General features: G+C 39.3%; 1 protein-coding gene across 1 annotated transcript; it reads left to right on the top strand.

The window, feature by feature from the left end:
- Window positions 1-2,082: 2,082 nt before the first annotated feature.
- b4galnt3b (beta-1,4-N-acetyl-galactosaminyl transferase 3b) lies at window positions 2,083-24,391 on the top strand (the record flags this gene model as incomplete). The annotated part of the gene is made up of 20 exons (XM_080504581.1): window positions 2,083-2,218; window positions 8,216-8,265; window positions 8,364-8,444; window positions 11,289-11,384; window positions 13,024-13,114; window positions 13,226-13,326; window positions 13,408-13,475; window positions 15,069-15,147; window positions 15,243-15,309; window positions 15,501-15,635; window positions 15,746-15,855; window positions 16,290-16,390; window positions 16,603-16,670; window positions 16,772-17,915; window positions 18,247-18,500; window positions 19,367-19,520; window positions 19,622-19,694; window positions 19,815-19,968; window positions 21,163-21,289; window positions 23,015-24,391. 20 exons carry the CDS (start codon window positions 2,083-2,085, stop codon window positions 23,124-23,126), a joined length of 3,201 nt encoding a protein of 1,066 aa, XP_080360707.1. The 3' UTR covers window positions 23,127-24,391.
- Between the last annotated feature and the right edge of the window lie 1,245 nt (window positions 24,392-25,636).

Here is a 25,636-nt window from a genome sequence, read left to right as displayed (position 1 = left end):
AAATACCTGAGATAGATTACCGAAGTTATTTTATTTTAGAAATGGTCAAGAGAATTCCTCATAAAAACATGGATGGGCAATATATTTTTACAAAGGTTCCAAAACTACTACGCTGGAGGCCCAAGCCATCCACTCTACTCGATCTATATGAAATCCAATACATAAATTAGAAATTGCCTAATTCTTTGCTTGACTGACGGATCAACCCATAGCTCCCCAATACTTGCTACTGATCATTAAATAATGTTAACCAGAGTAAGATTTGCAGAGGAATGTATTACAAACAGTTAAAGCGTATTTGTTGGGTAAAACGAGCCTTTTCAAAATGTCAGTTTGCGTCATTAAATATCTTAAAGAAAGCAGGAAAATAGACCTGATAAAGTTCTAGGGAAAGTAAACCGGAATAGATAATCATTGTTAAAGTGGTAAAATACATACATGTCCTCTTATTGTGTGTATTTGGAAGATTAGATACCTGTTGTCGCCAAGCCACAGGCTTCTTTTTCATGAACTTACAAGACTGCAGCTCTGTTGCAGGTGTCACTTTACAAATGTGCTCCTTCACACTGGTGTGGGTACCCATCATTTTCCACAAGTTAATCATGATGAAAAACAAGAGGGGAGTTAGTTTGTAATTATTTATGTGAAGTAATTTACTTGTTTTCTTTCGCAGAGCAGATCGATTCTCTGCTGTGCGGTTCGTGACACTGAGGAATCTAATTTCCATAGACAGGTGTAGAGGCAGCATCATTTACCTGAGAGCATCTGATTTCTTTCCCTTTTTGTTTCCCTCAGAGTGGAGTCATAATCTCTTTTGTTTATGCTTGCTTAATGATAAACGCATAAATTCCACTGAGGCAGCCAGGTTGTGAGCATTCAAAATTAAAGATGTTAGTACAAAATCAATAATAAAACACTAACAAATTATTGCCTTTTTTATGTTCATGTTTTTTTTCTTTTATTACTATTATTATTATTATTATTATTATACTAAGTCAACCAGAGTTATGAAAGTGGGTGTCTGTGATTCCTTTTTTGTTTGCCCTGACCAGAGGGAATCCTGCCTCCACCCATCGTCAGTTGGGATCGACTCCAAAAAAAGCCATATACAGAATGGATAGATGGATGCCAAATCAAAATGTGTATTCATAATCATTGATTATTATATATAAAAAAAAGTGGAGTGATGTAAAGCTAGTGGTCTAAATGTTGTTGTGTTTTTTTTCATACTATATGAGGCTGTGTTACAAGCTCTTGTGTTTGTGGCTTTTGGTAAGTGATAAAAATCAAAACCGGAAGTATTTGTAACCATAGGCTGCAGGTAATCCCCACAGTAAGGTGTGTAGGGTGCTGCCCGTGTTTACTCCTCCCTCTAATGTCAAGGCGGCTGCTGTCAAGTTAGAGATTAAACCACCAAACGCTTTCGGTATTTCACTTCAGAATAAACCATGTGGTTACAAACGTAGAAATGTTGACCCCGATGCAGCGTGTTAAGCATTAAATCAGATTTGATGACGTTGATACAGAGCAGACAGAAAAACAAACAAGCACAGAAAACTGCGTTTGCACGCAACCATTATTTTTTTGTAATCCCGAATGCGCTAACGTCAAGCTTTTGCTTTGAAGGGCAATCTGTGAGCAAACTAGTCGCACACTGCCACCCTCTGTTTGTCTCCAATGAGTTGCGCTCCGCTCACGCAGAAGCTGGTGTGGGGTTGCACTCCTCACTCACTCCTTTGTGGTACCTCGGTGCGCTGTGGACGCGGGACTTGCAGGAGGGGCGACAGGTCAGCGCGGCGGCGGCAGGAGAGAAAAAAAACAAAACAAATAAAACTCGTGCAAGTTTTCAGATGATCAACAGCCGTCATCAGTGTGGGATTACCAGGCTAGTCCGGGTCATGCAGGGATTCCTCGCGGGATGAGAGCCACTTGGAGACCCGCGCACTGGGAATATCCAGGGTGCCGGTAGCGCGCAGCCACACACGGGAGGAGCGCAAGGAGGCTGCAGGAGGCGGAGGACGGACTCTGTCGTATAATCCGACCGATGTGGACCAGTGGAGGCAGGTTGAGCCGGCAGTCAAGATGATCGCGGCGTTTTTCCCCTTGAGGAAACTGCGGCGGAAGATAAAACATCTCCTGATCGGAGCTATTGTGCTGATCGGAGCAGTGGCCGTTTACCATGAGATGGTTGCGACCAAAACGTGGAGCGGCGACATCGGTGAGTCCCGGACGCCGTTACTCAACAAGTGTCTCTTTCTCAAGCGCCGTTCAAAACGACGTTGTCAGTTGATAACCTGCATAACTTCGAGCACAAAGCAAGAAGAACAGGTGGGTTGGAGAGCATTGCTCGATTGTAAAATTCCAAGATTAAAATGTGCGTAAAATCTACAACAATTTAACTTTCCCACAAAGGAGAAATTATTATTTTAAACTAAATTTGACTTTTTACTTATCGGGTTTTCTATGAGACTTTGATCGGCCCATTTGAAGACAAAACGTTGTCTGTTTTAAATCTAGAGTTGTTTACACATTTGTCTGGTAAATTAAATTGGTGGTCTCAGACAGGCAGACAAATCGAATAAATCAGGCAGACAGCTTGTCTTTAGATGTAACTAAGTGCAATTCAGGCAATATAACAGTAGTTGTATTTAAGTGCAAATATTTAGTACTCTTTCCACATTCATACAGAAACACTGGCATTTATTACATATTCTTATGAAGTTTGAGATAATCCAATGTGAGGTATTCCAAATTGTGTTTTCTGCCACATTTACCACTGTTTTGCGTAGTTCAAGACTTTTTTTTCTGGACAATAAACGCCCAACTTCCTCATCAGAAATATGTGTTTGAATTATATTTTGTATATTGTAGACATGTTTATTAGTTTGATGGTAGTTTAATGATGTTTTATGGTCTCATCATACAAATTCATTCATATGCAATACAGAAGCATATCAACCTCGCTGAACCAAATGCACTTTTTATCAGTTGTGCTACATTTTCTTTGGAATGGCAACAGGTGAAACAACAGGTTGTTCTAAAGCACAAGAGCAGCTTGAGTTTCTGAGAAAAAAGACAGTATGAGAGGGGGGATGGGGAGGTCAGGAGGTCAGATTGCACGTTTACACTCAGAAGGAGGAAGTCTCGTCTCACACTGGGTAACCAAACTTCCTGCCCTTTACCTTATTCACACCTAAGCTCAGCATGTGGTGCCTTGCACTCACACCCGAGTACAACATAAGGACCCCAACAAGCAGAATGGAATGACCAGAATGGTGATTTTGCTATCTCTTCGCAAGAGAGAAATAACGGCACATGACAGATACACTACACACACACACACACACACTTTTAACCCAGCATGTAAACACATGCCTAAGAAGTACATTACAGGGCTTGCCTATATGCGCACACATTCCTGGGCTGTTGCCGTCCTGTCACAGTGAGACTTCTTTCAAGGGAAGGAGTGCTTGCATCCTTCAAACAGAGCGTAAAGGCCAATACTAAGATTTGAAGCTGTAGCAGAAGAAGAATGGCAAGCAGAGGCAGACGTGTAACTCGTCTGTATTGCTTTGGGTGTTTGTGATGACAAAGGCCCCCTGTCTTTTATCAAGTTTGTGAAAAAGCCTCTTGACATTAGTCATTTTTAGTTTATTTAATATTGCTAATGCAGTTTGATGACATAATCTTTTTGGAACTGTTAGAATTTGTAAACAGTGTGACTTTTCATGTATAATTTATTGATGTTTGTTGTTCGAACCGGCAAGGTGCAAAGTTACCAAAGTGAGCCAACACTCAATACCACAAACAGATTCTCAGATTGTATGTTTTTAATACATTTCCGATATCTTGTGTTTTCACATTGAGAGATATTGTTAAATGATAATGTTGATGACAATAAATTACATTTGTTGATAGGTGCTTCTTTGAAATACAAACCATGATAAGCCACTCTATACGACCTACAATTGTCTTACTTGTGACACTGAACAGTCTTTCATTCTGACTAATGTATAATTTTAATTTGTTTGCATCAAATGCATTACACAAATCTTTAGATTTTAATATGTGTTTATTGCTTTTTAAAAAAGGACATGCGATTTGATTTTTTTAATCATGTTTTGCAGTAAGAAATTGAAGGATCTTGTAGTTAATATTACTCCATTTCCTCTAATGTTGCTGCAATCAGTGTGCCAATCTAATTCGCTCACCTCACTCTGTCTCATGTGTGCAGACATTTTGTCAAAATGACGTTGGCTAAAGATTGAAAACAACAAAAGTTGTATTTCAACAAGTATGTTGCATGGAATTAAACTACCATTAACACAGTTGTTGATTTATCCTTACAAAGAAACTTGTAATGGGCCATCAAGCCATAGATGTTTTTACAATGCACTCATCACACCCAAAGTTTATTGGTTTACGTTCCTCACACATTCAGATATCCTACAATTAAACAAGATACAGGAACATGTCATATGTTTTCTGTATTCATATGGCAGGTTTTCAGTGCAGTCATTGTCTTGAATACTTTTCTTCAATGACATTTGACATGTCTACTCCACATTAAAATTCATTGTGAATTTCTTTACTGCCCATACTAGGCAAACATGAAATAATGGACACTTAATGTGTTGATGTGTCACGGTTAAATACACAGGACGACCTGGCCACTGCAGATTCTGCCAGTTAAACATAAAGTCTCTCCACAAAGTCTAGAGGTCGAACAGTTATTAGGAGAAATCCTTGTAAAGACATTTTATTGTGAGAAACCGTCTTTGTTGTCAATAACTCCCTGAAGTGTAAAGTCTATGACTTTACTGACCTCCTGGTGACACTCTGTCAAAGTTTCGCTTCAACCTCATTGCATTGTTGTGACATTATTACTTTTAGTTTAGTCTCGAGCATGTCAGGTGACAGACTGGCCCAGGTTGGGATGTAGTATTGTAACATAACTTTTCAATTATTGTGCGAATGAATGTTGAAAAAGAAGAAGAAGAAGAAGAAAAGGCTTACAGATACAGTTTGACTGACTAGTGCACAGTATGATCCTCAACGAATGCCAGTAATGTCATTTCTCTGAAAGTCATTCATCCATTATTCGGGTCACAAGCAGTTTATTGTTCCTCACTTTTCTCAGAAGACTTTTTTTTTCTTCAACATAACTGGATTATTTTTGACTCTTCTGGTAAATCGTGTGAGGTGTTGTCATGAACCCCACAAGATATTTACACCCACGGGAGCGTTCCTAACTTGCTCATAAAGGTTTCGCTGTTTCTGCCTATATGCCTGTATTCTGCTTTTATCCAAAAAGTTGAATACAGTGGGAAAAGTTTGCCCAAATGTATTTCACTTGAATTCATTTAAAATTGCATTCATACTTTAGTCATGAAGGTTATAGTTTTATGCTCTCAAATTTTTTTTATATATCACAATATCGGAAGATAAGGTGTTTTTTCCATTTTTATTTTTTTTTAAACATAGCAATACAGTATCTGTCACAATCCAAAATTTGAAGAATGCCTCAAACCTTTTGGCCAAGAGGTCAGAATTGCAGACATGACTCACAAACCAATTCTTTTCCCAATCATTTTCTATTTTCTGAGATGCACCTGCCTGCGTAGGGTTTTTGATGCGACTTGTGCTCGTCGGCTGACCAGGGTGTTTGCTGCCTCTCAGTCACATGCATCACAGTATTCCTTTCGGGGTTGTCACACATTAACTTGACAGACAAGCTGTACGTCATTCTGAAAGGCAAAACACATTTTGAGAGTTTAGTGTGCCCCTTTGTGTAGGAACTTAAGTTGAAGGACACACAGCTGTGCAGGAAGCGTTCAGTGGCCAGGTGTCCAATTACTTTTTACCCCTTTCAATTTGGGTACCATGTGTTCAGACGGGTTTATCTCTCTCTCGCTCTCTCTCTCTCACACACGCACACACACACACACTGGGCCTTTTAAGCAAACTAAAGTAGAGATTTGACTCGGATATGCAAATCTATTAATACAGGAGAAATGGTCCAGATACTTTCTCTACCTGTTTTGCTTCGCCGTTAGCTTCCAGGAGGAAATAACATGTCTTCAGATTCTTCTCAAATTCAACACGTTGGTCTGAAGGACTCTTTGTAGCTATAATAGGAGCGGAAAAACATAAATGGTGTCCATACAAATAGAAATCAGTGCAGCATATTGAATAACAATTGCGCTGCTGCAGACGATTTTAACTGGGAAAAAAATATTTCAGTTCAATCAACTATAATTAAATAGGCCCAACTTAAACAAATGCATTTGAAATGTCCCTTGACAATATTTTAAAGGCGAGGAAGGAGTTGGTAGGAAGACTAGATGGGTGTGGATGAAGATAAAAATACTCCCATGCTTTTCATGACTACCACTCTAGAATTACTGTGTGTGTGTGTGGGAGGGGGGGGGGGGGGGGGATCTCCACCCTGGTGATAATGACAGGCCTTCACAAGCGCTATACAACTCCAGTTCCACCATTTAGGCCACAAACCCATTAAAGAAAAATTGAAGTGCAGCTTTTAAAATGTAGACTACCCCATAATTTAAAAAAGCTAAAAGGTTAAAAGGAAAAAAATGTTGCTCTGCCAGAGGTTATTTTTTCTTCCTGCCAGTGGCGGGGGTGCTGCTGCTGAAACAGCTCATCGCAGTCAGTGACTGAGACTACATTCACTGGTCGTCAGCAGTGAATCGGAGCAGGCAGTGGGTGATACTCTCCTGGGACACTGGAGTTCATTGTTCATGTAACATAAGCCTGCAAGAAATGTAAGGGGGTGAAAAAAAAAGTCCCTTGGAAAAAAGAAAGACTGGAAATCTGGCATCAGTCACATATGCAGTCAGTGATCACCCCCATCAAGAAAGTTATAGATTAATTACTCCGAGTTCAGCTTGTTTACACTTTGTCAATTTTGGAAGTGGTTGAGTCAGACCTCCGAAAAAAAAATTTTGGTATCAGAATTCATCACTTATACATTGACGTACAGTTTCCTCCTTCTCATACACCAACACGACTCGATATGGTATAGCTCGCTTTAAAATTTTAATATTTAGCATCAACTTGGCATGTTTCCAGGTCAGGGAATTCACATTACAAACCGGATTCAATAATTACATCCTGCTCGGCCTCTTTGGGAAATTGCATATCAGAACTAGCCATGTGGTGGAGCACAGTAATTAAGCAAGGCGTGGGCTGCGCAGAGTTGAGTTTTGCCTAAACTGAATTGCATTCTCCTTTTAGTAACGTACAGTGGAGATGTTGCAGTTGAAGATAGTGGACTTCAATAGTGTCTTGTCTTGTTTTCCATTGCTGGCTCCATCTCACCCTATATACTATCCACTGCCTCTCGTACTATTAAACCAACCATTTATGTGTGTGAAATGTATTCATATAGCAGTCATAATTAATTCAGAATAACACCATCTGTGTTATTCAGTTTAGAAGAGAGCATGTGTGGTACACTGTAGAGATGGACAAAACTGTCTAAAGTCTGTATTAACTTTATTTGTTCTTCTAACTTGTACTCATACTTTGTAAATTATTTCAGAGAAAACAACAAACGCGTGCTTCACGTACACCAGGGGTCTGTAACCTTTATGACCAAAAGAGTGGCTTTTGTGACACTTACACCAAATCAAATGTAACTGGTGCTCTCGCCTCACAGCGAGACAGTTGTGCGTTCAAATACGAGGAGAACGTGCAAATGCGTGTCTACGTGGGTTTCCTCTGGATACTCCGGTTTCCTCCCACATCCCAAAAAACATTCACCGGGGCTCCTTGAGCATGACCCTTGGCTCACCCTAAGAGCCGCTCTGTGTGGCTGCGACCAAAGGGTCAATTCAATAAGGAATCTCCCCTCTGGGGATTAATAGAGTCAAGAAATCCTAGTCATTTTATTTATTTTTTTCCCATTTTGTTTTAAGAATGTTTTCCCATGTTCGCCATTTTTTTTCCGCCTTTGCAACATAATGTTTCTTACAGTATGTTAGTCCATGTTCTCTTGCTACTTAATGTGGCAGAAATGGCCAGCACTGTCTTTCTGTTGTTGAATAAAGCTCTGAGGCATTTAAACAGTAAGCTGTTGTTTCTATACTTTGTTTATGCTCTTGTCAGTAAAAGAGAACGTGTTGAATGAAATGTATTTGTTGCATATGTTTCAGTACCGCAGCACTCTGATTGTTTTTATCCGTCTCAACAGGTATGAATTCAGACGGCAGCAGCTGGAGAGCATTTCTGTTTGATGGAAAGGTATGTATGGTGCAGTTGGGAAGGGGGGTTGTATTGGAAAACATGATGATGCAAGGCTGTGTAGTGATACTGCAAAACAAATGATTTGTGCTTTCTAGGTGAAAAGCAATCTTAAGGTCCCGGTGATGGACCCCGCAAGGTGGACCACCGGTTTTATTCCACAATTATGGAAACAGGAGGTGCGTGTGCGTGCGTGTGCATGCGCGCACCCATTTATGCCTCCTCTACATACTCTGTCTCACCTTCTTAGAACTTTGAATAACCTGCCCAGACTTGCTCAGATCTTTCACTCTTCAGTGCATTTGCTGTGTTTACAATACACTTCCTGTTGTAGAATGTGCTGCAGCTCCCTTTAGTGCATCACAATTCCATTTTATCAAGCAGGGCTGTGCTTTGTCCACTCGCTTGCATGTTGTATTTCACAAGGACAATCTGCTGCTATGCATGGCTTTGCCAGTCACTGCAATCAAACTTCGCATTTGATTAACTGCCTTCGCAATTCTCATGTCTCTATCGGCGCTACCCTCAGTCTTTGTTGTTTCTTGCACTTCTTTATTTGGGGTTTGTTTGTAAACGTAAGGAAAGATGGAGAGCAAAAGAACGGGAATTTATAGGTGAAATGTTTTGTTTCTTTTGCCCATGACATCTGAGTTATGTGTTGCTCTTTCTTTCACACTGACAGTGTGTACACTGTCAACTGATGACAATGGCAAGACATTTTTTTCAGTGCTGTGAATCTCTTGCAGAAAACTTGACAAATACAAACCTTTTTAAAGCTGGAAATCATATAAAAAAGTCTGATTCCCGTCAGTTTAAGGCTTGTCAACATAAAATCCATGCAGATTTTATGTTGACAAATGGGAAATAATGCCTTTTATTTGTGTGTGTGTGTCTGTGTGTCAGTGTGTCAGTGACTTTGACATAAACTTGCAATTGTGTGTCACTGGTTGGCCTTTGGATTTCGTGCTTCTCTAAGGTAACAAGTCTCGACAGGCAATATTCAGTTTTATGTTTTACGGATTTTAATAAAACAGGGTCACATGAATTTGATAAGTGAATTATGGATCTGCTGAGAAAATATTTGACGTTTCATCGATAACATGTGACATTGCAGCCTTATTTGAACAGATTTAAGTTATTTTTGCATCTTATTTGCAGCATCACATCCTTTAATATTTCATGAAAGCTAAAAGACTATTTAGAAAACAGCAAATAGGACATTTTAGCTTGAAAAAGAACTTTGTTTGGTTGTTAAAATGTAAAGGATATCAAACAATTTCTTGTTTTCTTATATTATGCAGTAATTATTAGTTTGTTTCCATGACTAACTATTGTACAATCTGCTCTTGTTCCATTAAGTAAGAAGTACATTTAGTAAGAATTCTTGCAGTTTTTTCTTCCATTAAAACAAAAGATTTGAAGTGTACCGAATGCCTCTAAACATGTGAGAGTGTAGAACTACGTGAAAGATAACAGACTTCTCCACTAATACACACTGCAGGAGTATTCGGGCCCCTGAGCTTCTCATGAGTCTCGGTCATGTGGCCTTTGATCGGCGATATGGAGGATGGAGTGAAGACTTTTGTTAAATGATTACAAGCAGCAGAGATGGAGCCTTAAGTCACTGTTTTACAGTTCAAAGCCTTGGTCCCACTAACATTTAACCCGCTGTGCTGATGACAGCACATTTCATGATCAACTAATCATGAAATGTGCTGAACTGAGGGACTGGTTTGTGGCTCAGACCTGCATGCGGCTATGTCTCCCCAGGACACTGAAGACTTTGCCCAAACTTATTCGCACATACAGCTTCAGCAGAACAAATCCTAGCGTATCGCTTACTGCTTGTTGGACAATTTACTTCATGATGGCCTCTTCTTTTGTCCCCTGAGAGGAACACATCTTTATATTAAATTGAGTCCCAACAATATCGTTAATACCTGAAACGCACACATGCATATCGGGTAACATGGACTCATTGGCAGATGTCACAAAGGTGTATGTTTACAGGACATCTGGGCTTCTGCTGAAACTTGACCACATCATTTACGTGTGCACACAATTGATGAAGTAGTCAAGCGTGTGTCTGTCTGTCGCCCGCCCCCATCCTACTACTTTTCGATCGAGTTGAATCTATTAAGATTGATTCGGCTTTAGTATTTGCAAACATTTATTAAAACTTGGTCAAGCTAAACCAAACGTCTCAGCATGGCTCAATACCATTTAGGCGTAAACTACATTTCTACTGTTTCATAACATATATACACTTTAATGTCTTGCATTGAGATCGAGACCCAAAAAAATACTAAATCCTTCTTCTGTAGCAATTTTCACACTGCAATCTAAACTGACAAATCTAGAACTCGCAGGATTCTGTTCTCAGCTGAAACAGAAGTTTTTTTTACTTTGTTCATTGTTCCACTCTGCTTAAAGTTTTTGTTTTTTATTTAGGTTTTTTTTCCGCATGTGTCACTCGCTTGCAAGCTGTTGACTTTCAGAAACTTGTCTTCAGATATTGTTGTGGCTTTGGGTCAGCCACCACTCTTCCTGTCAGCGTTTCCTCCACTTTACATCAGCCTTTTCATGGTGCAGATTCTGAAAAAGAAAGATCTACAGTAAAGAGTTCTGCTGGGCTGTCTGTCTTGGTAGTTTGGTGTGTTCTCATCATTATCTGGGAAATTCATTAGGTTATAGCTTCAGTGTGTAACTATTTTGTCATTTTAGTCATGTAAGTGAGTGCTTTAGTAATTAAAACATTACTGAAAGATTGTTTGTCTTGACTGTCATGCAAATGCAATGGAATCTGCCTTTTCAGGTTTCTGCTTCATGAGACAGGAGTGTTTGTTGACTTCAGTAGTTGAGTCACTATATTGTCAAGTAGTGTCTGAGGAAGTGTGCATTTGTTGGCTTCAGCTTGCTAAGCACTGAGGCCAGGTGGTTAATTGTCCCACAGCTGAATGACTGTTGCACAAATGCGGCAGTGTTCTCCACGTCATCGGCTCTCTCTTTTTCTGCTCCCGCAGTATAAGGGCCAGGCCAATCTGCATGTCTTTGAGGACTGGTGTGGTGGTTCTACAGATGACCTCCGCCGGAACCTGCACTACCCACTGTATCCTCATGTGAGCCTCTTCACACGGTTATTCACTTGTCATGTTCAGCTGAATATTCGCATTTTTAGTCGTCAAGTTGGCACAAGTCATTGGCTCACATCCAGACCCATGTAAAAACAGATTACACAACCATCACTGGAAATATAATACTGTATAGACTGAGTCTTAACTTCTTCGCCTTCTTTTTTTAATTTACACTTTTTGATTGTATTCTATTCAGTCAGTTCTTTGTAGTCTATTCAAAAAATAGTCTAGTCTATTTAATAACTTAATAATTAAATTTTGATGTTTGTTTAAAAACATTTGATTGACGAATCAGTTGACCTATCTGTGACGTTATCCAGTCGGTGAAACAATAATAAATAGTTACTGGTGATATTAGACTTGTTTTGCAACTGTTTCACACAGTTTTATACACAGTATGTATATTGTTGCAGCCAGTGACACAGGTATCACACTATTTATCCATTTTCTACACTGCGTTATCCAGCTTCAGATTGACTATGTATGATAGAGAAAAATCCTACATGCGTAGGGTGAACATGCAAACTCCTCACAGAAAGGCCCAGAGCTTGAAACTGAAGTGGGGTCTCTTTTTTTTTTCCCTGTTAGGAGAATTTCTTAGCCACAACACCACCATGTGGCTATTTTTAAAAAGATTGTTTACTATATTCTTTAACCAAAGGCAAAGCACAATACACTAATCAGCCACTGAACAATGTGTAGGAATGTCATTTATAAATGATACACATTTTTTTTTAATATAAAATGCATTTGGATTAAATAGTTTCTTTTTATTTCTTCTCATTCCTGTATGTGTTTGATATTAGAATAAGTAATTCTTTTTTGGTAGTTTTTCTCAATGTCTGTGTATTCACTCATATTTGGAGGACTACAATTTCATAATTATTGATTGTATCTTGTTGCTTTTCTGTTTATAGTGTATTCAAAATATCGACCGATCAATCATAACATGCGTTTAACACGTTATCGTTTTAGTGGGTGTGATATTTTAAGCTGCAGGCTATTCTCCTCATGGTTGATGTTTTATAAGCAGAACGTTGCAAGGAGATTGATAAATGGTGACCAGTGCACTGCTGGTTGGGTCATGGGGGTTTTCCCAGTTTGCTGTGGGCAATGTAAGCATTCATGCCACAAAAAGTTATCAACCAAAATTGGCCTCTTTTATGTTATTAATAAACTGTTTTGAACTTATTTGATTAACACACAAATTAAATCATTCCTATATCTGTGCACAAAAAGGAAAATGTAGCTCACTCTTTTTTTAATGATGATGAAATTGTATACTAGTCTGAATATAAAATACAGCATATCACACTTAAATGACATTCAAATTTGAAGAAAGTCAAGGAAAAAAATGGAGTGCATTCATGTACCCCATTTGAGAATCACTGCTCTGAATTATGTGCATGTTGAGCTGAGTAAAAAATCGAGCACACGTGGCATTCCTCCGCTCACAGTAAAACAAGTAAGCATCAGCCAACCGTCACATGCACTGTGTTTACTCATCGCTGCATTCTACATCCACATGCAAGATCCACGCATCACCCAACCCAACAGGTAGCCACTTTAAGTCAATATTATGGCTGATTCTCCCTCTCTTTTTAACTTTGTTTTTGTCCTCAAGACTAGAACTACAGTATCAAAGCTGGCCGTGTCTCCTCAGTGGACCAACTATGGGCTCAGGATTTTTGGTTATTTGCATCCCTACGCTGATGGTACTCTTTTAATTCCTGCTTAGTACAAAACACATGAAAGTCATTCTGTACACTGTGAGCTTTTCCTCAAGTCTATTGTGTGATCTCCTGATCTCCTGCTGTGCTTCTTAGGAGAGTTTGTTTTCGCTCTGGCTTCTGATGATAATTCAGAACTGTGGCTGAGCACCGACGACACTCCCCTCAACTCGCAGCTGCTGGCTTGGGTTGGGAAGGTAAACACCCTTCTCTTATATTCAAACATGAGACATTGCGCTCTGATATTTGTAATGTTTATTAAGATCATTGGTTTGCAGACTGGTTCAGAGTGGACAATCCCAGGGGAGTTTGACAAATATGCAAGTCAGACGTCCAGACCAGTTAGGTGAGTGCATGTGTATAAAAAAACAATTATACCCTCTACAGCAGGACTTTCTATTTTATGAGATCCCAAAAAATGTGTATCCCATTTATTGAGCTCTTTATGGTTTCTAATAATGTATCGATCACGAAGTTGAAAGCCCTCTGTCACTGCCAGCAATGTGGTTTGTTGCCGGAAGGCAACGCTATGCTCAAGAGAAAAATCAAAACATACCTACCTGTCTCATTAAGAAAATGTGCTTTTCGGTTGTGATTAATTACATATTAAGACCTTCACGCTGTAAACAATGGCCTTCTTCAAAAGGAAGGGAGTTACTACACCCTCAAGCAGAATTTAAAAAGGATTCTGCATATTTTCAAAATCAGAATTACATTTATTGATATGATGATAAACTCTGTGGCTTTTAAATGCTGACAGTGGCATTATTGTTTACAGGCTTGAAAGCTCTGTCACAGTGTGGGTGTGTGGGTTGTAACTGTCACTTCACAGGAAATTTGCCAGGCTTCATCATGTAAACCAGTATTCTGAGTTGACACCCAACAACGGAAGATGTAAATATCAGTAAGGGACATCTACACTGAGACTCTGCACAAACCTGGCCTGTGTCAGTAGTTGTGATTAGAAAAACTGTATTGGGTGTTTTTGTACCCGGACATGTTGCCATAAAGGCCAAGAAGTGTCATAAGATACACTGTCATAAGATAAAAAAGGGGAAGTCGGTATTGATCCAGAATAGCTCTTCATTAGCTGGCATTTTTTCTCAGTGTAAATCATTTTATGCCACTTTACATTTACAAATGCAGCACAATTTTATAGCCTTGGGAAAGTCCAGGTGCTATAAAAACACACAGAAAATACTCTGTTATTCTGAGTCCTGTTTCAACTTCTGAGGGGTATTGAAATGCACTGTAAGCCTTCATGTGGTTGCTATTATATTTGAATTTTAAGATTCTGACGTTTGTTACACCAGCGACCAGTCAGACTTTTTATATAGCTGCATGTTCTATGTCGCCTCTTTCTCCGGCCAGTTGAGGTTTTGTCACACCCTTATTTAGAAAGGGCGCTGTCTCAGTTTTATCCACAGTCAAATAATTTTCCATGTGGCCTCCGTACGTTTACACCAAAGTCAAACCCAGTCTTAAAATGGTCTCATAAATACATGCTCTGTTTTTGCATAGGTATCACTAATATTTTGTTGATGATTTCTAGTTTCTTCCATGTAAAAAAACACAAACAACAACTATGGCCCTATACATGTTACAATGTGACTCACACTGTTTTTATATTCATATTTCCTGCTTCGACATTGAGATGAGTCATTACTTGAATAGAGAAGAAAAAGCAAACTGGGCATTTAAGTGTTTTTCCTTTGTTTTGTGGTAGCTACAAATTCTGAGAAAATACATACACTGAATACGGCTTCAAGAGCCCGAAGAGGCCCCAGAGGAACTGATTCAGATTTATATCTTACTCTTGGAGCTCCTACGACAGTTATGTAAAGGCCAGGATCCACACAGGCCCTACATTGAAATGTTCAAGACTATATATTCTTTACACTGGCATTTTTTTTGTTTTCAATCTTTATTCTCCAAACAGGCTCTCTGCTCAGAAGAGATACTTCTTTGAAGTTATTCACAAACAAAATGACAGAGGAACTGACCACGTTGAAGTGGCTGTAAGTTCTTGTCTTATTGTATTGTCTCCTTTCACTTCTTCATTGTGTGTGTTGAACTGAAAAGAAATCAACAAGCGGTTCTTTGTTTCAAACAGTGGCAGCTACTGAACAGGGACTTCAGGTTTAGGATCATTGAATCCGAGTACATCTCTCTTTACACTGGTAGGTACACACTTCACTCCTGCTACATGCCAAGGCATCAAATAAAGTGAGAATTCATTGGTCATACAGCATTATCACAAACTGTTTGCTATCCCCCCCCCCCCCCCCACAATGATCAGCACTGCACGTCAGTGAGTGATTAATACAAAACATTTCTTGAACTATGTTGATCTGTGACTTCAATTCCACAGATGAGTCGGCCTTGTTAATCAGTGATGTCGCCCACATACCACAGACGTCTGCAAGTCATCTGCATGCCACCACCAACCAGCGCTTTGCTCCAGCAGAAATGCTAAGAGAAGATCCACGAGATACTTTCTACCAGGGTGAGAAAAGTTTCTCAAAGTACGCATCACTGAGCGTAGATGGAAACATTGTGCAAGTTATTTCCTTTTTACTCAACGTTGCATCAGATCTGTGTATTGCTTGCTTCCAGTGCATCTGATGGACAGAAAGTTCCTGGAAGGAGTACTTCCTGACTGTTCATACAAACCCAGCTATACCATCAAAGACTTTCCTCTGGGCAGATACCAAGGACTGCAGTTTGTACGTATTCATGTTGTTTCTCTCTGTTTTGCTTTACCAATGCTGGAGTTTGAGATCTGTGTGTTTTTCTGAGTACACCGGACAAATGTACATGTTCTTCAAATTCAATTGGTTATAGTGTGAGAACAACTTAAAAGATATTCAGCAATGGTGCATGGAGAATGGAAAAAAAACGGTTTCCTTTTTTTTTTTTTTTTTTTTGAAAAAGCTTAATTTGATAATTTAGGATACATTCAAAAAATGGATATAAAAAGTTATGTGTTGGCTGTCAACCTTGTTTTCTTTCTCCAGTAAGTGGCAGCAGAGCAGTTTAATATTTATCAAACTATTAAAAACAGATTCAATCTTCTTATTCGACTCACAGCAGGGACGTGAATCATAACTGAACTGTGTTTGACACCCAAACAATAACCTGTCATTTACCATCTTTCCAGATCCATATGTCTTACATCTATCCAAATGACTACACCCGACTCACACACATGGAGACACAGGACAGCTGCTTCTACCCCGAGAGACCTTACTACATGACAATGTGAGACCCAAGAGGAAAACATGACTAAAATAGATCTATGTATATTCAGTTTTACCATAATATGCTGTTTTAAACTCACATTAACGCAACATTGAACCACACATTACCACCAGAGTGTTCTGTATTATTCAATTGATCAATCACTTTTTGGTGAGTCGAAAAAAAAAGTAGTTTGTTAATAGTTTTCTGTCTCTTTGTCCTCTTTTCTCTAGGTTTGGCTTCTCTAGATACATGAAACTGGACATGCCGGGTACACAGGACAAAGAAAGTAGAGGAAAAGGTATTTTTGTTTTTTTGCATCTTTGTTATTTGGCAAATAAAATTCACACGTGTGCTCAACACATTCACTCTTTTTCTCTCTCTGCTTCTGTTGATTATTAGATTCTGGTTTCAAGAGGAGGAAATCAATTTTCAGTGAGGAGGAGTTTGACTATAAATTAGATAATGCAGAGATGAGAGCCAGACAGAGCAAGATTGACAACGCCCTTTTCCCAGATTATGGAGATGATTTCGATGATTATGCCCTAAACCGCAGGCGTAAACTCTTCTCAGTGGATGTTGAGGAAAATGTAAACAAAGAACTTAACTCTTCTGATAGAAGGCGTGAGCAAAAGTTGACTGCTCAACTACAACAAAACCAAGCAGCTATGAAACAAGCTGGCCCAGAGGAAAAATCAGAGCAAATACAGTCCACCGTAAGATTTACCAAAAGACAAACGTTTAAGTCGGCTGCAAGAGCAGCACAGACTCTTCGTCCATTGTCGTTTGACAATGAGCCGCTAAAAGCAACGCAAGAACCACCCACGTCCTTGAAACAAGTCAGAAACAGAAGGGGCCAGATCCAGAGGGTTCAGGAATTAAACCATTTCCATATCCAAATACCCAAAGGCTTACAGCATCAAAATCTAGAGCGGGATGCACTTCAGCCTGAAAAAGATAACGTTTCTGAAAGGCAGAAATTCATACACAAAGAGAAAGACCTCCAACGAGTATCTATTAAAAATTTGACTGCCTCCAGGAGAGATGACAACTCGCTTTTAGTAAGGCAACACCAGAAGGACACAGATAGTGTAAAAAGCTGGAGGGATAAGAAGATAAACCTGAAGATGGCACGACAACAAGATTTACAAAACAGCATCCATAGAGTTGAACTAAATCCAAGAGGAAAAATAGACATTAAATGGTCAGACATGGAAGTAAAAAGTGGCCAAATGGAGAAGGAAAACAATGTTTACAACGCTGCTGAGAGGACAGGCAAACAACAGGCGCGTGAAGAAGACTCCCCCTGGCTTCTTGATGGGGATTTGGAAGATACATATGAAGAGGAGCCTACGCCTAAGATAGAGTTTGACACCGTGGTCAGCTGGAACCAAACCTTCCAGGTCAACCTTGTGGACCTTCAGGCGATACGTTCTGATTGGATCGATCTGAAATGCAACATTTCTGGAAACCTGCTGCTTCACTCCAGTGATGCTTTGCCCATAGTGACAGTTTTCATGGAACAATTGAACAAAAAGCACAACGGGTAAGAGTTTGTCTGGTGGGAAGTGTGCATAAACCAAAAAAAATAAATCTGTTTTTAATGTGCCTTTAAAATTTATATTAATGTATTGTTAGTGTTTATTTATCTTCTCACTTTCTATATTCGCTGTAATATACGTGTGCATCCCAACAAAGTTCATTTTCTATTAATGTAATGGAATATTCAGACTTTTTTTTTTTTAACTCAAATTCAACAGAATCAAAAATACTTGATATGATAAAATATTTTCTTTGAAAATTTTGTCTTTACCAGATATTGTGGATGATTCTTATGAAGCACATTTCAATGTCTTTTGTTCGTATCGACCTTGCAGGCGCTTTACATTAGTGCGTGTGGTTAATGTGGTGAAGCGAGTGGACGGGTTCTCTGGAAGTCGCTACCTGCTGGAGTTGGAGCTTCAGGACTCAAATGGCCAAATGCTTCGGTTGTCGCACTACATTTACGCCCTGATTCGCCAACCACGCCATAGAGACATTCCTTTCAAACGTCGAACACCGCAGATCCTGCTTTGCAACCCCGTGGGCTTCAGGTGGAATCCATCTGCCACCGTCCACTTCATAGTGCCAGGTACGATACATCCAACATCCAATCGTTGGTTGAATTGTTGTTGAGAAATATTTGAACATGGCAAGCTGGCTTATGATGTTGTCCTATCTATTACTGTCTTAAGTCAATAAAAAGGAAACACCTTTGATATGTTTTTTTTCCCGATGCATTTTCCTACCAAATATAAATGTTTTTGTTAGTTGCTATGACATTGCATTGAATGGATATCTCCTCTAAGTATATTTTAAAAACAAAGCTGATATTTTCAGAAGTGAACTAGTGCAAAAGTTAATGATCAACTATCATTAATGTCAATAAGTATAACATTGAGCCAGTTTAACCGTGCATGTGTATACAAATTCCTACCATCCTGACTTCCTCTTTCCAGGAAAAAAGCCTCTAAATAGCCCTCATGCAATAATACTATTTATTCTAATGTATCTCAATTGTTGTTAATAGCAAAATATGTCATTGTAAATGCATTTAGGAAGTTGGATATCTGCTTTCATTTCCTCCATAGTATGAGAATAAACTAAATAGTGAAACTTGCAGTCTCAATGCAATAGGGTTAGCAGCTCTGCTGCACTTGATTTCATAATGCAATTATTTGACGTGTTTTGTCCGGTCCACTAGTGAAGTAGTTTCAGTCATAGTGAGAGGTTGATAGACTTGAATCCACCACCACAGTTACAAATAATACAGCACAATAGTGGATGCATTGTCCAAAAGATGAAAAGATCCATTCCCTACTGTAAAATTGCATCCTCGAATAAGCAATGATTCATTTTATAGCAAATGCTTTCACAGTATTTTCCTACCTTCCTGTACTTGTCTAGTTTATCAAGGTTCCTGCTGACAAAGTCATGTAAGTTGCCTTTCTTTCTCAGTGAAAAACCAGGCCCGGTGGGTGCAACAGCTTATTGTTGACATGGAATGGCTGTTCAAAAAAACTGGAGACGCCAACTTCAACCTCATCATCACTGACTATAACAGCACTGACATGGACGTGAGAAAAGCTCTCAAACAATCGTCCCTACCAAGGTAAATGTGTGTGGGCTTGCTTTAGTTTTACACTGAATACAGCGCTTTGCTCAAATATACATCATGGTCGTGCTTTAATTTGTTCATGTGGAATTCCTCAGGTACCAGTATGTGAAGCTGAGTGGAAACTTTGAGCGCTCTGCTGGTCTGCAAGCTGGTATCGACCTAATAGATGTGAGTACTGCAGCATGACTCAGCAAATAAAAAAACATCCGGGCAAAAATACCCTGAGAGGTTATTGGCGTGACGTCTTGTGATTGGTTGATTTACATTTCACTGCTTCTTCACCCTCAGGATGATCACAGCATTGTGTTCCTTTGTGACCTGCACATCCACTTCCCTCCCTCGATTATTGACACCATTCGGAAGCACTGTGTGGAGGGGTACATGGCCTTTGCTCCCATAGTATTGAGACTTGACTGCGGTATCACGCCGATGGAGGCCAGAGGTGGGACCCTATACATGCACCCATACACAAATTTTCCCCCTGTCAAATTGACTCACCAAGAGTCTAACCTCTTCCTGGCTTAATGCGACAGAACTTGGTATCTTATCACCATCTGTTGTTTCCTAGAAAAGTACAAAACCACGAACATGAAAGTGCAGAATGCCAGTGTGCATCACGATGTGCATTCATGCAACGGAGGGCTACTTTTGACTTTACGTCATTAAATTTATGGTGAGACTGATGATGTGTCACTATTGATTTGGTGCGGAAAGATTTTTGTTTTTATCGAGTTTAATTTTTATATTTTTTTTGCATTTAAGACACTTAAAATAAAGCCAGTTCTTGAGAGACAGAACTTTGAAACAGTGATCCTTGCTTTTTTTTCACCATTCGGCTGGACCAATTCTTTTTATGTTGGGGTGAGTCGGGCCTCTGTTGCTCGTCTTGATCTGGTTAAAAATTCCGCAGCACATAAGCGTGAGCAAATTTCACCTGTTTTAGCCTCGCTCCACTAGCTGCTTGTTCATTTTTTTTTTCATTTTTTTTTTGGGGAGATTATTTGATTCTTGATCCCTCTATGGTCTTGCCTGACATTTCTGAACAGCGACATCCTTGGAAGCCAATCCGTTCCCTCAAGTCAGCTGCTCCTGGTGGAGACTAAAACCAGGCTTAAGCTCAGAGGGGATCAAGCTTTTATGGTTGCAGCTCCTAAACAATGAAACAATCTACCAGTGCACGTCAGACAGGCAATTCAATTCTTAACATCCACCTCTTCTACTTGGCTACTACTTGACATCATAGGAGATGCTCATATTACTGTGTGAGCTAGTTATTTAATTTATATTCTCTTTACATTTATTTTCTCTTCTTTTTTTCTTCAATGTATTTTCCACATTTAGTTTGTATACTGAACTGTGGCTTCGTTTGACTGCTTTTAGGTGCTTTAGAAATGGAAATGAATTGGATTTAATAATATTAATACTTTGCATGTACTTAATACGGAACACACATACAGCTCGCATTGGCACGATAGAAAATTACAGTCCATTGCGTACGGCAACATTTAGTCAAATATCAACAGAATGAAGACATGAGAGATTTTATATTGTTCTTTAAGACATGGAAACAAACATTTTAGTTAAAAAGGATTCAAATGCTAATGGGTTTGTGATTGTTGTTTGATCTGTGTTGCAGGTTACTGGGAGGTCAATGGGTTTGGCTTGCTCGGGATCTATAAGTCAGACCTGGTTATGGCAGGAGGAATGAATACCAAAGAATTCACAGAACAATGGGGAGGAGAAGACTGGGAGCTTCTTGATAGGTTAGTTGATAATTGTGTGATCGTACAATAAGATAGCTGTTTTTTTTTTGTTGGGGGGGGGGGGTTATATGTTGATGACACTGATTCAATTGCTGGTACTTACTTTCATGTAGCTGTGTATTTCCTATATGTTTACCAAGTGAAATTCATCTACAGAACTGAATACTCTCCATTTTTACTGACAGGTATGGCTTGTTTCATTGTGAAAAAAGTTTTATCCAGTGGGTTCATGCATGTTCCCCATTAAGACAAAGATAAATGCAGGAAATCTGAATAATGTGGAAAGCTTGGATTGCGTTCATATTTTTTTGAAGCAGTAAATCTTGCAGTGAGTGCCTCAAGCCCCTGGTTTTCAAAGTTGGCTTATCCGCCCACAAATTAGAGATTGGCAGGGAAATGCATGAAAAAAAGGTTTTAGAACGCCCTATTTTCTTCAGTTATGTATTGCAATTGAACTTATTCAACTCCAATGAATAGCTTGGTAAGTGGTGAACCATCGGAGGATAAAAAAAAATGTAATGTTACCCAAAACTGAAAGATTATGTAAATGTCAGAATAATTTAAAAAAGGTAATGTAAGAGGGACACTTAAAATTGTAGGCCTTTTATACAGAGATGTAAAGAAATTCAAGGTGTTGGTGAGTAGATCCAAAGCCACAACAGAATCAGAAGACAAGTTTCTGAGAGTTAACAGCTTGCATGATGGATGGCTCACAGGACAACAGCTTCAAGCGCAGCTGAAAAAAGGCCAATGTGAACAAGTCTCGGCTACAGTGAAGTGGACTTGGAGTTGCAGGTTTGACAGGATGAGTTTCAGCAAGGAAGTCATTGCTAAGATGTCAGAATAAGTGAAAGAGGCTTGCCTGCGCCATGAAAGAGAGCCATTACTTTACCAAACTGTATTTGCCATGGCTCTTTACCTAACCACCTGACAATAAAAAAAGAAAGAAAAAAATCATTATGCTATATAGTTAAACTGGGAGTGATCTACAGCTACCTTTCCTATCACTTCTGAATCTTAAATGCATTTTCTAGAGTAATGCTAACAAGTTTTCTAAGACTTTTCACAAAAGAAGACTCAGAGTCATAGCTGGTCTTATCATTTTATTGTGTTTATTCTACTTCTGATGCATAGTCAATATTGGTTTTAAATCACAAAATGTATGCTTCTTTAAATACACCTGAACTGGAAAAACAAATCCTTATTCACCATACATTCAAGACCCTAAAAACCCAATGACAGCATTTTCTTCTTAATCTGCAGATCGATAAACATTTGTTGGACTGTTTATTTCACCCCAGATGTTAACTGAGAAAACTCTTTCTGATTGACTCTTACCACATATATATGGTTTTAGAAAACTGACTGTGAAGCATTTCCCAACATAAAAGGAGACCTTGGGACTGAGGATTGATAAGAAGCAAAACAGAGTGAATGAGTAACAATACTTTATCCAGGTTTCCAGACACTCATAAAGATAAACAATTAGAACAGGTCCAATGTAAATGTGATGTCGCTCCACATCTACTGGATGAGTACATATGCACACTGAAAGACTTAATTACACAACATCAAGTTTGACTATTGCCTAATAAAATAACAAATGTATTATTCAGATAATGACTTCACTCAGCAGTAGCTTTTATATCCATCTAAAAAGGCAAAACAATGTGTTGTGTCTGAAATTCGTGTCACTCATTCTCTGTCCTCTGTTCTTCGCTCCAGGATCCTTCAGGCAGGACTGGAGGTAGAAAGGATCTTCTTGAGGAACTTCTTCCACCACTATCACTCCAAGCGTGGCATGTGGAACCGGCAGATGTCAACAAATCACAAGTGACCTTGTCAGCAGGTGCTGCACCCCTACATCTCCATGGCTACCACCATGGCAACCAGAGCACTTTAAAGCTGGAGCACGATGTCCCACTACGTGATCGCAACGACACTCGCTGAACATCTGAGGATCAGGTGTTGCTTTCATTTACTCAGGCTTTGTGAAACAGGTGGCGGCAGTCGGCCTCAACAAGGTCATAGATGAGGAGATACTACTGAAATGCTCCGAGTTTATTCCACTGGATATACTGTCGAACGCTACTGGCGAGGGTACTGGCTAATATGTGCCGCTGACTATGCAATCACACACATGAAAATACCTCTGTGCACAATTATTCCTCACGGAGACCGTGCTCTGCACTACTGGCAGCAATGAAAGGAATGACGATTCCCGGTCCAAGGATGGACTCACCTAAGTGTCCTGTATCATAATGACAGCTTGCACATGAGTCTTAACTGGAGATTTTTGTTGAGGAAAAAATAAGAGAGATATGCAAGGAAAGGGTTGGTCTTACTTGTCATGTTGTATGAAAAAGAAAATAAATGTCTATTTTTTTTTACGTTTTTTTTTTTTTGAGCAGGCAAATTTCTGATGAGTGTCCTCCAACAGTTTTGGTTTTTTTTTTTTCCCGTATATTCTCAAATGTGTCTTTGTCTCTACTTTGACTGCTATTATTTAGGTACTGAGGAAGGTTTCTGCAGACAGGCCAAAATGTTTATTCCTCAGCTGGAATAGACAAGGTAAATATTTAAGTAATTTTCCATTTTATGGAACACGTAAAGAGCAGTTTAATATAAGTAGCTCATTAGGCAAACAGGATCGATGTGTTCTTATGTAGTTGTTGATTGTGTTGTCCAGTTCTCTTTGCACTGCCATTTCCAGCCATAAAATCATACATGTCCTTCGGTGGATGTACTTTACTAGTTTTTCGAGTACAGAAAAGTAAAAAAAAAAAAAAGGCTGGTCCCCAGTTTGACCGGCTGTGTGTTGAATTAAAACAGTCACATGCTATTTAACAACTCATTTTAAAAGTAATCCATGCCCATGTCACAGGTACAAATCCTTCTTGTTGCTTTCACTCCTGTAGCAGTTCATTCTCAACATTCAAAAGGAAATTTTCATTTAGTCTGAACCTCCAACTAAATGTGTTTCCACTGTTATTGCTGTGCAGGTACAGTTCAGATTTATTTTACATCATTGCAAGACTGCTTGGTCTCATTCTTCATTGTGTTACCTTTTATAATTTATGAAATTCTAAGATAAAGTACAAAATGTTGCTGTCATTTTCACAATTACTGTTGAAAATAATTGACAAAACCAATATAACTTTTTTTTTCTTTTTTGTAGATGCACCAAATTATGTGTGAAAATGTAGCAAGTGAAAAAACTTGTCAAGCGTTTGTGTGTTTGTTTCAAAACTTGGCACAATTTGCTTACATTCCTTGTCGATTAAACTGTGCCTTTATTGTGGTTTGTTTCAGATTCGTACACATTGAACTCAGGCCGATTAAGATGCAATTCAGCTTTATAAAACTGCCATGAGTTTTTGTCTTTTCTTGATTTGTAATGTTTTTTATGGGGTTATATTTGTGCCAAAATTCTGAGCGAGCGATGGGAAAATTTGAGCGCAAAAAAATTAATTGTGCAAGCACACTAATAACATTTTGAGGAAATATTTAAATTGCGCAAAGACAAACTTGAGATTGCGCGCTCAAAAATCATTTCTGCGCTCAGATTCTTCCTCTGCGTGCTCAACCTCTCTCTCTCGCGCGCTCAACCTCTCTCTCGCGCTCAACCTCTCTCTCTCGCGCTCAACCTCTCTCTCTCTCGCTCGCTCAAATCTCTCCATGTCCGCGCTCAAGTCCTGCTGTGCGCTCGCTCAAAATGTGCAAAGCCCAAATGTGACAGACACAGTTGTCCACCAATCACAGAAATTTGGGGCGGGTGTTGAACTCTGATTGGTTACTTCGGATTCTGGAAGTGCCTCATAACCAACAAAGAAGAAAAAGAAGAAGAAGAGGGAAAAACAAACTGCGGGGGAAAACATGTTGTAATCCAGGATCATTATCTTTAGTTTTCCTTATTTCTGTTTTCCTTCGCAGTTTGTTTTTCCCTCTTCTTCTTCGTCGGTTATGAGGCACTTCCAGAAACCGAAGCAACCAATCAGAATTCAACGCCCGCCCCAAATTTCTGTGATTGGTGGACAACCGTGTCTGTCACATTTGGGCTTTGCACATTTTGAGCGAGCGCACAGCAGGGCTTGAGCGCGGACGTGGAGAGATTTGAGCGAGCGAGAGAGAGAGAGAGGTTGAGCGCGAGAGAGAGAGAGGTTGAGCACGCAGAGGAAGAATCTGAGCGCAGAAATGATTTTTGAGCGCGCAATCTCAAGTTTGTCTTTGCGCAATTTAAATATTTCCTCAAAATGTTATTAGTGTGCTTCCACAATTAATTTTTTTGCGCTCAAATTTTCCCATCGCTCGCTCAGAATTTTGGCACAAATATAACCCCATAGTTTT

The sequence above is a fragment of the Blennius ocellaris genome (assembly GCF_963422515.1).
Source record: "Blennius ocellaris genome assembly, chromosome: 11".
NCBI classification, from domain to species: Eukaryota; Metazoa; Chordata; class Actinopteri; order Blenniiformes; family Blenniidae; genus Blennius; species Blennius ocellaris.
The sequence above is the reverse complement of the archived record's forward strand: the minus strand, read 5'-3'. Positions and strand labels throughout refer to the sequence as shown.